The sequence below is a fragment of the Puntigrus tetrazona genome, chromosome 24, assembly GCF_018831695.1.
Source record: "Puntigrus tetrazona isolate hp1 chromosome 24, ASM1883169v1, whole genome shotgun sequence".
Lineage (NCBI taxonomy): Eukaryota > Metazoa > Chordata > Actinopteri > Cypriniformes > Cyprinidae > Puntigrus > Puntigrus tetrazona.
Window position 1 is genome coordinate 5,278,504 of NC_056722.1, and position 11,951 is coordinate 5,290,454.

At 40.6% G+C, this 11,951-nt stretch overlaps 2 protein-coding genes across 6 annotated transcripts; both read right to left on the bottom strand.

Annotated features, from left to right (window-relative positions):
• Positions 1-3,671: 3,671 nt before the first annotated feature.
• On the bottom strand, positions 3,672-8,659 carry LOC122329621. Of its 3 annotated transcripts, none has more exons than XM_043225973.1 (5): positions 8,526-8,659; positions 4,820-5,140; positions 4,455-4,739; positions 4,090-4,374; positions 3,672-4,021 (listed from the first exon to the last, which is right to left on the bottom strand). In XM_043225973.1, exons 2-5 carry the CDS (start codon positions 4,983-4,985, stop codon positions 3,858-3,860), a joined length of 900 nt encoding a protein of 299 aa, XP_043081908.1. In that variant the 5' UTR covers positions 4,986-5,140; positions 8,526-8,659; the 3' UTR covers positions 3,672-3,857. The 3 variants fall into 3 exon arrangements, with proteins under 3 accessions (XP_043081908.1, XP_043081907.1, XP_043081905.1); XM_043225972.1 differs by having other exon boundaries at positions 4,820-7,652; XM_043225970.1 differs by having other exon boundaries at positions 3,672-3,796; positions 3,878-4,021; positions 4,820-8,659.
• A 1-nt stretch (position 8,660) lies between these two features.
• LOC122329620 (E3 ubiquitin-protein ligase TRIM39-like) lies at positions 8,661-11,919 on the bottom strand. Of its 3 annotated transcripts, none has more exons than XR_006247943.1 (5): positions 10,483-11,919; positions 9,842-10,001; positions 9,688-9,735; positions 8,874-9,510; positions 8,661-8,720 (listed from the first exon to the last, which is right to left on the bottom strand). XR_006247943.1 is itself a non-coding variant. In XM_043225969.1 (4 exons), the coding sequence occupies exons 1-4, from the start codon at positions 11,053-11,055 to the stop codon at positions 8,990-8,992; spliced, it is 1,302 nt and encodes a 433-aa protein (XP_043081904.1). In that variant the 5' UTR covers positions 11,056-11,919; the 3' UTR covers positions 8,758-8,989. The 3 variants fall into 3 exon arrangements, 1 of the variants encoding a protein (XP_043081904.1); XR_006247942.1 differs by having other exon boundaries at positions 8,867-9,510; XM_043225969.1 differs by lacking the exon at positions 8,661-8,720 and having other exon boundaries at positions 8,758-9,510.
• Between the last annotated feature and the right edge of the window lie 32 nt (positions 11,920-11,951).

An 11,951-nucleotide genomic window follows, 5' to 3' on the forward strand; every position in this document is an offset into this window, starting at 1 on the left:
AGTTTACCCATGTACCGACCTTCACCTTGTTTCTGGATTATTGCTCTGGTTTACCCGTTTATGGACTCTGCTGATCAACCGGCCCTCGCTCTCTCTCTGGACTATTCTTGTACTTTCTCGCTGCTATTCCTGTTCACCGTTCTCTCGACCCTGCCTGTTTTGACCATGTCTTTCATAGTGTTTTCAGGCTAATCTTGGACCCAGAAATCAGTTTAGTTTGCCTCCGTCAGGGAATGCGTTCTCTCAAGGACCACATTCAAGATATTGCGCATCTATCTCTGAACTTTTTGCCGGTTCTGTCCTGGACAAAGAAGGTATATCTGAACTCTCAGTCTGTCTTGAGCCAGTCAAGAAAACCATCTCTGTGTTTTTCGTCTGTCCTGTCCTGGATAAAGAAGCTATAGCTAAGGTATTTGCCTCATCACTTCTCCTCAGCGCCAAAAGCTCCACCGTGGGGATCTTCTGTCCCATCTGCTCAGCTGTGGTGTTCTTCAGCTGTGCCCTTTTGGTCCTCAGCTCTGCTCTGATGGTATTTGGCTCTGCTTACACTCCCTCAGCCTCCAGCTCATCCACCTGGTCCTCCATCGCATCCCCTGTTTCGCCTCCACGCCAGCGTCTCAAAGCCAGTCTTTAAGGGGTTTCTACTGGAGTGCCCATGAGCTCCTGTAGAGGAATCTCCATCCCTTATCTTTACTTTTTCCCCTTGGACTCTTTCCCAGAAACCCCAGCCTAGGAACTCATCTATTCCATTAGGAGGACTATTTAAGTTGCACACTTGCACATTGCTAAGATTTGTTTTGCTATTATCAGACATTTCTGAGCATTTCCTTGTTTTCTTGCATTTGTGTTTTTGTCTTTGACTCGTTCTCTAGTTTGTAATCATTTACCGCCTGCCCTGAACAGCGCCTGTTATTTGGATTACTCTTGTTTACCTCTGGGATATAGTTGTTTGCTGTTGTTTGACCCTGAATGTTTTGACTTCGCTCTTTAATAAAGCTTGCACGTGAAACCCTGCTCTATAACAATAACAATATCACAAAAGAACACAGTTCCAGCTAAAAACAAATCATTGTGGGGCTGATTGCTAATATGCAGCATCACTTAAAATTTGTGGTCTTTATGGTGGCATTTATTAATGCAGGCAAAAAAAAAAATATATGCAGTGAAGATCATGTGACCCAATAAAAAAAAGTTACAAAGTTTTGAACTATTGGTAGCAATAGAGGCTTTAGACAGTTAAATATATATTTCAGAAGAATGAGCTTAGAGAAATGATTCCTAAGAGATCCAGAGCTGAAAGCCATTTGTAAGTAATGTATTTCGATAGAAGATGATCAGATGATTCTATCTGATGATTATATAATACCACACTCATGAAGTGTTTCTCTGAGTCTCGTGCCACAGCAGGATCAAGTCCGCTCTGATCTGTTCTTCTAGATGTGTGTTACCTGCAGGAACTGGATGTGATCCTGTGTGTGTGAAAGCTGCTCCAGCTCAACGTCTCTCCTCCTCAGATCATTGATCTCCTGCTCCAGTCGCTCCATTCGTCCTTCAGCTCGAGTGCATGGTGGAGCCTAGAGGACAAGGAACGTGGAGGAGACAAGGAACTGATTGGTCGACCACAGGACAAGGCAGACTCTGGGACTCCTCAAACCAGGGCAGAACTGGGGACTTGGAAGCCACTAGGTGCATCAAAGCTGCATGGCAGAAGCTGATGGTGGAGTGACAGAATGGCTGGCTTCGGTGGAGCAAGCAGGAGAGAAAAACTGGGTGAGAACGAAGACAAGTTTGGTGCGATGAAAAACACTTTGTGCTGGACGGGACTGCTTATGACAATGACTCTGGGCTAGGTGGAATCAGCAACAACGAAAACACACAGGAGGAAGGTTTGTAGATGCAAGTTGGAAAGCACTTCCTCCATTTCTCAATCAGAACTATATTTGCTTATCCAGTTCCACTAAAATCCTCACTGATGAGGACGGTATGGCTGGCTCACACACCTTGTGAAATAGGACCTTGGGGTTCTTTTCCGGGAGGTATGCGGTTGCTGGCTCTAGCTCCTCAGCAGGAATTGACTTGGGCTTGAGCTCCATAGTGGGAATGAGCTGGGCCTCTTGATAACACCAGACGGTGCCTTACTCGTGTCTTCCACTGCTGGTGCACCCAGGGTCTATGGTGCCCCAGTGCCAGAGTGGAGGACATCTGGGAAGATCGTGTCCTGAGTGCGGAGTAGAGGTAATGGGAATGTTAGCAGCATGCAGTATACTTACCCTGGACTTGCGAGTTGCACCAAATGCATCTTGAGCGTGTTCTCACCTACACTCAAAGGTACACACACGTTTGCCATTAGCAAGTAACAGTGAGTAAAACAACGGTAATGTATGTAAATAGAGTATTATTAGCAATGTACACAAGATTAGTTCGATGCTAACAGGCTATAAGCTAATAGCAGACTAGGAAAATCAAAAATTAAACTAGTTATAAGGAGCTCTGAATGTTTTTGTCGTAGAATGTGATAGGGGATATATTCACAGATTATAGAAACAAAAGTGATGATGTATAAAATTTAGACGATAAAGACTTAAGTTGATGAAGCTCAAACTCAGCAAGCTTTTGCTTATCTTACTGATCTTATTTCTAGTGAATTCCGGTCCTTTATAAAGACTAATGCTGGATTGGATATCCATTCATCATCTTAAATGTAAATTTCTTACTGTTAGCTATCAGAGGAAATCAGTATCAACAAAATCCATATTTGTAAAAAACAAATAATTAAGATCTTTTTAACCTCTGTCCATTGCTTCCAGCTACAATATGAGATCATGATCCATAATACTGAATCATGAGAGAAATACACACAGATCAAGCACTATTTACAAGCCAACACAGTCAAAAGTACCCAAAAGTTTCAGGTGAGAGGCCAAAAGGGGATGGACTTCACATGAGGAAGTTTCATCATGGATTATGGGCTTATTTTTGGGACAGTAGTGATGATTAAAAACATCTAAAAGCAAAGGTTTGTGCAAAATCTTATTTTTGGGGGAACTACTACTTTAATGAATATGTCATTAAATCATTTGTTAAACAATAACCGAAAACAGGAACAAATGGGTCATTGTGTTGCAAAGATGTCCAAGTTGGATTCTGGTGGTGCGTTCCAAATGGGATTTATCACCCTCCGAAGGGCAGTAAAGTACTTAAAACTAGCCTTTTCAAAGGGCCCCCATGATCCTTTGCACAGATTCTTTGCATGATGATGGCGCCTCCGTATGGGCTAAATTTTGGCAAAATTACATCTTCATTCATTACAATAATGCACATCATTATATTTAATAGTATTTTAGCTGTCTATGTGCTCCAGAAATTCTTCGTTGCATGTCGCACCGGAACGTTTTCAGTAAATTAAAAAAATAGGTAGAATGTCTACCCTAAATAGTGCTACTGTGAGTCCTATAGGTACTAATATCACAGAATTTAAGATGGATAGCATGCGCATTGAGATGCAGGCTTGAACTTCAGAGTGAGAAAACTTTATTGATTAATGCAAATACATATAGTAAATACAGAGCAGTCAAGTGTGATCAGTTTGTCTAACCCGAAGAAAATATAAATCCTTTAGAAAAGCCTTTCAAATTGGATGAGAAGATTAGATTATTAAAAAATCATGTAAAAAGCATGCTATTGCACTATATAATCAAGCATTAGCAGAGCAATATTTGGTAATAGTAAATATTTTTCATGAAACACTTTGCTAAGGTTTGTTCCCAAATCATCTTCTAGGGAGGAAATGAGTCGCCTATAAAATAAACATAAACTCCATAATATGAATATTTAAATGCATTCGAAATAAATAAAGACTACAAAGTTATATATACACCTGATGTGTGAATATGTGCTCGATCCTGTTCAGCTCTTCTGGATATGATGTCATAAACCAGAAGAATGACGGTAGCCACGCCCACCAGAGCAGAGAGGACCAATCGGATCACAGCTTCAGTAGCACCACAACAGTGTTCAGCGCCTGAGGAATAAACCCATCAGACTGAGATCAGCTCAGACAATAAACACTATGAGCTCTGTCTGCTGTACCTGAACATGTGCGACAGAGTCTGCTGATGTCCAGATGTTGAGTCTGGTTTCTGATGGGATTGTTGATCACACAGCTGTAGCTGTTTTTATCCTGATGTTCCACCTCCAGATGTAGAGAGAGACTGATGCTGAGATCAGATGCAGTGATTCTGGACAGTAAACTGTTTTCTCTGTACCAGGAGAGAGTCGCGTGCCTCACATTCACCACTGAACACAACAATGAACAATACGGCGATGATGAACAATTTGAAGAGTTACTGCTGATGTCAGGAACCGGCAGACGAGCTAAAAACATAAGGAACATGGCCAAATCTAATCAACAATTTTATTTTCCGTGTTTTTTGAGACAAATGATCTCTACTCACCATAGACAGAAACTCTGAACGCTTTTGCCTGTTTTGTTAACTGTAATATATAAAGTCCAGCCTGTTCGGTTGTGATGTTTGTGATGGTCAGAGTTCCTGTTTGATTGTCCATCTTCAGTCTGTCTCTCGATATCCTCAAATTACCTTTATATGCGACGATGAGCCCAGATTTTAAAGACCTTTCTTTTTCGATCTCCCACAGTATGCCATTTTCACTTATTTCAGTAACACCAGATTCTAGAACGACCGAATCTCCCTCCGTCACCGACACCGACTTCCCTGCTTCTGACCACCCAACACACACACGGAGACCTTTAAATGACTTTAAACGTAAAATGCAATCAGGTGAAATAAAAGTAACTAACCGTAGACAATGAGATCGAATGTTATCATCCTCGGCTGGCTGGTTGACACCACGTACTCTCCAGCGTGTTCAGTTGTGATGTTTGTGATGGTTAGAGATCCGCTTTGATTGTCCAGCTTCACTCGGTCTCTGAATCTCCCATCAAGAACATCGTCATACACAGTCATGCTGCTGGCCGTTACATTGGTATCGACTATCAAGCATTTCTCAAATTGCCACAGAATCCAATCAAACTGCTTTATTTGAGCAAAAGGAGAGTTGAAGGTGACAGATTCTCCTTCTATCACTGACTCTGATGTGTGTCCTTTAACGGCAAATACTCCTGAAGAGCAGAGTTTTGTCACTGATCACAGTTTTAATTGAACAACAACTTTTATATTTGAGTCAAACCCTAATTATCAAACAAAGAGTTGAATTTAAGTGTGATCTCAAAGTAGAATAATAGTGATGATAAACATTACTCCTCTCTGACTAATTATCCAGTAATTTATTACATGATACCACGACAGAAGCCATAAAAACACACTTTAAACTCACCAACCAGACGCCACAAACAGAACAACGCTAATATGAGGGACATTTTCTTAATCGGGCTTAAAATGCCTGAAAACGCTCTGAAGCACGCCAGAACTGTGATGTCTATCTGGTTGAATCCTCTCTCGACAGGATTCTGCATCAAAGGTTGATTAATCAGAGGAAGCCCTGAAGATGAACAAGATTATGCTGACCTTACATTTTCAGATGAATTCCGGCCCTCTGTAAAAACGTTATACTTCTGACTGAATTATGATACTAGCTTTTATGATAGTTGTTGTTTATTAAATAGAATTATTTATATAATATTTGATGTAAATGATAGTAGTATTTAGTGATTTAAATTTCATTATCTTATGAGTTAAATTGCAAAATACTAAAGCGCAGTTTTAAAAAGGAAGTTAAGCCTGCATTTATTTGATCCAAAATACAGCAAAAGCAGTGATATTGCGAAATATTATTTTTATGGTTTTGTGGTCCGGGGTAACAAATAAAGATGAATTTCATGGTAAAATGAAACAAACACACATTTGTGTCACTGAAACACAGAGGAATAAAAACACTGAAGAGGGGCCAGAGCTACAGAATTATTGAAAAGTAATTTCACTGATACGCATAAAAAGTTGAGCTGTGGTGGTAATGTCACGAGGAGAAAGAGAGTCTCCAACATCTAAGTTTTACTGATTATCATTCATGTCAAATTTAATTAATGTCCCTTTCTGCGGATGCTCTTACACACCAAATACAGATGTTCAGTGTATCATCTGTGTCTCAGTACAGAGGTGCAAGTCAGCATCAATACTTGCACCCACTAGCTTCATATCCTCATTCACTACATCCATATACCTTCTCTTTGCCTCCTGCCTGGCAGCTCCATGTCCAAAAACGCCCAACATGAGATGTCCCTCTGATGTACTTGTTCCTAATCCTGCTCAACCTGTGATATTTTCCTATCACATAGAACTCCCAACACTTTTCTCCACCCATTTTCAACCTGCCTGCACTCACTTCTTTACTTTTTTCCCCACACTCTCCATTACTCTGGACTGTTGACCCCTAATACTTAAACTCCTGTTTACTAGCTATTTACTAACTAGTTAAAAAATTCCATTGCTGTCTCTCCCAACAATTCCAGTCCTCTTTCTACATTTAGATCAGGTTGTGGATCAGCACCAAGAGATGGCATTGACACACAATAAGTCCTTTACAAAATCTGACATTGCTGCATTTAAAATTGAACTGAAAATTAAATGCTGGTCGTCTGGTCAGAGAAGATCTGGCCCCCAACTGAGCCTGGTTTCTCAGAAGGTTTTTTTCTCCATTCTGTACAGATGGGGTTTTGGTTCCTTGCCACTGTTGCCTCTGGCTTGCTTAGTAGGGGACAGCTATCATTAGCACAGACTTGAATAACAATACATAATCTATCTGTGAGGATTTCCACCATACCATAGTACTGAGACAATTAAAATTGGTTGTAGTTGTAGCTGTATTTTATTAGCATGGCAAATTAGCAATAACAAATTAATGCAGGATCAGTAACAGGCTTGTCATTCTCTGGATGGTGCTCTGAACGCAGGCATGTCAGCATTTGGCTTTCCATCGCATTTGGGATTTTCACAGCAACGTAGAAATCTTTTTATGCAGTTATGTAGGTATGTGATTGTAGTTATCTTCACCACGGTTGATGGCGCTATGTTTTTATTTGTGAGAGTGACATCCTGTGGGTAATCTTGACTGAGTGATGCAATGCAAAGAGTTCTGAGGGATGAGGGAGCCCAGAGGAACAGACAAGACAATGGTCCTGTGATTAGGAAGCTAATTGGTGGATGCATTGAGATGGAACTGAAAGCACAACGGACGAGGCAGACCCTGGGATTCCTCAAACCAAGGCAGAGCTTGGGGACTGGAAGCCCCAAGGTGCATCAGGGATTTATGGCAGAGGCTGAACAAACAGGAATGGAAGACTGAGTGAGAAAGAAGACTCATTGATGGACATTACTGGTGCGATGAAGAACACTTTGTGCTGGATGGGACTGCTAGTGGCAATGAATCTGAGCTGAGTGGAATCAGTGACAACAAACACATGGGTGGGCAGGTTGGGAAGCGTTGCCTCCATTTCTCAGTCAATTAGAAAGTTTTGCATATGGACAATTATATGAACAAACTTACACTAGCCAGGATTGTGGGATCGATGTGATCTGCTAGCTCTAGCTCCTTAGCAAGCTCAGGCTCAGGCTTTATTTCTGTGGTTCGAATGAACTGGGTCTCTCAATAACACCAGATGAAGGATCAGAAGCAAACTGACAGTACAAATAGAAAGTGGGTAATTAGGTAACTGAGCGGTTCAGCTGCAGTATTAATGTCATGAATAGAAAAGAGACTCTATCATCTCTGTGTAAAACAGATGTGTCTGAGAGTCTGTAAAGCAGGTTTAAAGACACTGAAAGCCAAGCCTCCGACCTCTAGCCAAAATAAAACGTAACAGCTAATGCTAACACTGCAGTTTTTAAATGGATGTCAATAGAAGAATGGACACAAGTAATCGTAAAACACTGTATTCAATTGTTCATTGTTTAATTATAAAAGATATACCTGACAGAAACTAGATCAGAGAGCACATGCGGAAAGAAAACACAACAAACAGCTCTAGGGCCTGATACTTAACCCTTTCTTGTTTGGTATTTTTTTCACAGTCTTGGTGCAGTTGGAAATCTGATCTCTGACCCATATCACTAGAACAGGCCAAAAATCTTAAATTTGGGGGAAATTCTGTCCTACAGATGTTGGTTGTGCCCCTGATATGGTTTTTGCCTTTTCTACCCCGACTTTCATGTCACCTCTGGCCCCAGCAAAAGTTTTTTTAAATAATAAATAAATAAAATAAATAAAAATGTTATCTAAATTAAACACAACAAACTGTATGACCAGCTTCTATGGCTACTATTGTGATTTATATCTAATAGTCACTTGAAATTTGAGTCAGGTTAAATTGACAAATAAATCAGAATTAATCTAGAAACCATTTTCAATAAATCAAGGGACACTGTTTATTTGCCCCACCCCCAACCAACATTTCCATCAGGTGCTGGGAATTAAACTTGTGACCTTTTGGTTAAAATTCTGACCCTCTAACCATTAGGCCTCTAATGCCCCACGTATGACACTGGCATTACCTTGGCCGTTGAATGAGCATCAGGAAGCAGTCTTGTATGAAATGGTATGAATGGAAATTGACTGTTCAGTGCTGCTGAAGTTCTTCCAGTTTGAAGACTGACATCTTTAAGATGTTACTCTGATTCTGTGGTGTTAAAAAGTCCCGCTCTCCAGCCTCCCCCACGAACACACAAAACACAGAAGAAGGACCCAACCTGTTTTACACACATCACTCACAATCAGGAAACTAGTGGATGCATCAATCAGTGCATTCGAAATTAAATACTGAGTAAGTACTACTTTAGATTTTAAACTATTCTGTATAGTACGAATATGTAGTGCGATTAAAATACAGACGTACTACATACGCCATCTTGTTACTGTCATGTGACATCCCAGCATCAGTTAGATCACTCTGAGATAGTGAAGTGTCCCCTGCTCCAATCATTATTGGTGGAATCTCTTGTCAGTCTATTCTGATTCATCAACACAGTTCCACTGATGATCCAGAAAAAACGTTAAACCCAGGATAGAGTGTCTGAGTGAATGTGGTCTGGACTGTGTGGATGAGGTTCATTGTGTCCGAGACGCTGTAGAAGGACAGAGTTCCTGCACTGTGATTCACAAACACTCCTATTCTTCTGCTGATGGACTCTACAGGGAGATCGGTCCATATCTTATTGAATCCAAAAGAGCATCTGGAGGAAGAGCAGAACAAACTCCAGGACTGATCATTGGATCCAAACCAACACTCTCTACCACGTCCCTTCCTGCGGATGCTTTTATATGACACTGATATAGACACACCATATCCGCTCCACTCCAGCTCCCAGTAACAGCGTCCACACACACTCTCTCTACACAACACCTGACACAAACCATCAAATCTGTCTGGATGATCAGGATACAGCTGCTTTGTGCCAGTGTGAGTAATCATTCTGTTGTTCTCAGACAGACAGAGGTATTTATTCACTGTGTTCGCATCCAGAGTGAACTGATGGGAATCTGATGGAGATAAAACACATCAGAATCAGGAATTATGAATCTGTTTGATCTTTTCTTGATCAGTGTCTCAGTACAGTTTAGCAGATATCTGTTATAAAAAGATATCAATTTGTAAAACTCTTATTTCACCTTCTACATGAAGACACTTTTTAAATGTTTTCTTCTTGTTAGACTTACTTTGTGGGAAATCTTTCCTGCTTCTGGGAACAATGTTGTTGAATGTGACTGTGGAAATCAACAGACATGAACAATGTGATTCTCAAGATCCTGCATCATTCCTAAAATGCTCATCACGATATGAGATGATGATGGACTCGTTTCTGGATTTTACCTCTGTCTGGGATCTTCTTAAGCTGCTCTTTGCAGAAGTCCTCCAGTTCATCTCTCATATGATGGACAGATTCTCTCAGGTCATCAGAAGAGATGTGAGAACTGAAGGGATCATCATTCATGTCTTTAGATTCAGAAGGTGCTGAGAGAGACTGCAAACACTACAGAAAACAGAAATCAAAACTCATCAGCTCCACATGTGAATGCCCTTTATACAAGTGATACGAGTTTTGACATGAGAGTCATTGAAGCAATGGACAAGATAACAATATGGTATTTGATGGCTAAACATATGTCCCAGAGGAAAAAGCATGAAATGATTCCTAAGCAAGCCAAAAAGCTGCTTCTGAAGAACAAACAGATGATAGTAAATCTTGCATAAAAACTATCGGAACTAAATCATCATGTGAACGGATAAATTCAGTGAAACAGAAACTGATAACTAATGGCTGTTGATTCACATCATTTTCAGAAAGGATGAATTATCATTTCCAACCATCATACTTGATTGGCATGAAAGTTAAAGCCTGTTTCATACTACAAGCATAAGAATTTATATAATTATTAAAAATTGAATTGAATGACTATTTCTGTAGACTGCTTGGTCAATACATTGAGCATTCACTTTATAGTGTTAAATACCTGTTTCTCTGTCCTCTGGTCTGCTGCTGATACAGTGTCGTGGTTTTTATGTTCATCCATCGTACACAGCACACATATACACTTCTGATCAGTGCGACAGAAAACCTCAAGGATCTTCTCGTGTTTCTGGCAGATCATCTCCTGCAGTCGTTCAGTGGCTTCAGTCACTTTGTGTGGTTTACGTGAATGAAACTCCTCATGCCGCTCAAAATGAGTTTGGCAGTAAGACTCCAGACACATCAGACAGGACTTGACGGCTCTGTATTTTCTTCCAGTACAGACGTCACACTGAACATCTCCAGCTCCAGCGTCACAGTCAGCAGAGAGTTTGGTCTTCTTCAGTTTCTCCACCAGTTCAGCCAGCATGGTGTTTATGGCTAAAGCAGGTCTTGGACTGAAGGTCTGTCTGCACTGAGGACAGCTGTAGACTTTATTCTGATCTTCATCATTCCAGAAGCCTGTAATACAGCTCTTACAGTAACTGTGTCCACACTGGATGGTCACCGGATCCATCAGGAGATCCAGACACACTGGACAAGTGAACTCATCCTGAGAAAATGTGACTTCTGCCATTTTACTGCATGAATACAGAGACACAAACTCACGACAGCTCAAAACTCCTCTTTTCCTGACTGCAGGTGATTGCTGTTTCCTGGTTGTGAGTGAGATGTGTAAAACAGGTTTGTCTGGGATTCAGTTAAACAGGCTCCTCCTTCCTGCTCCTGTGGAGCCTGATTTCCGAGTTTAGTTTTGACACACCTGCCTGTTACTAAAGACAAAGACCATGACTAGTTGATCAAGGTGCATTTAAAGCAGAGTTCCCACTCAATTGTAACCCTGATTTTCACTCATTTTTTAGAATCACAGACAAATGCCGAAGTCTGAGACAGATCAGTGCTTGTTCACATGAGAGACAATCAAAGACATGATCTGAGAGAAATGACAACATGTTTCCGACTCCTGTGAAATATCTGACATCCTAAAAAAAGAAGGTCCAGAGAAGGCTGTTACAATGAACATCAGGTCAAGAACCAGGTCCAAATGGGCCTGCAAGGCACCACCAAGAAGACCTGCTCCATGTACTCCTAGATCTTGCACGAGCCCTGACGACTGACTTGACGATTATCAAAATAAACTTACTGCTATCTTCTAAACTAACCAAATCAGGAAGGAACTAAAAACACACAATTTTCCCTTAGTAAATGCTCTTAATTTCCTTTAATATATTGCTCTCTTAGCTTTTAATGTTTTGAACAATGACTGAAAGCTTTGGATAAAAACATCTGCCAAATAAATAAATGTAAATGTATAAAATTATAGGAATCTTACATGTAGCAAGTTATAACCCAGCCATGCTAACAGGTTTGCTGACCTCCTACTCCAGCCAGTAAGATTACTACTAAACTATTGAACATATCTTCAACTTCGACTTCAAACTGCGACTCCAGCTAGTGAGGTGTCTCCTGAAC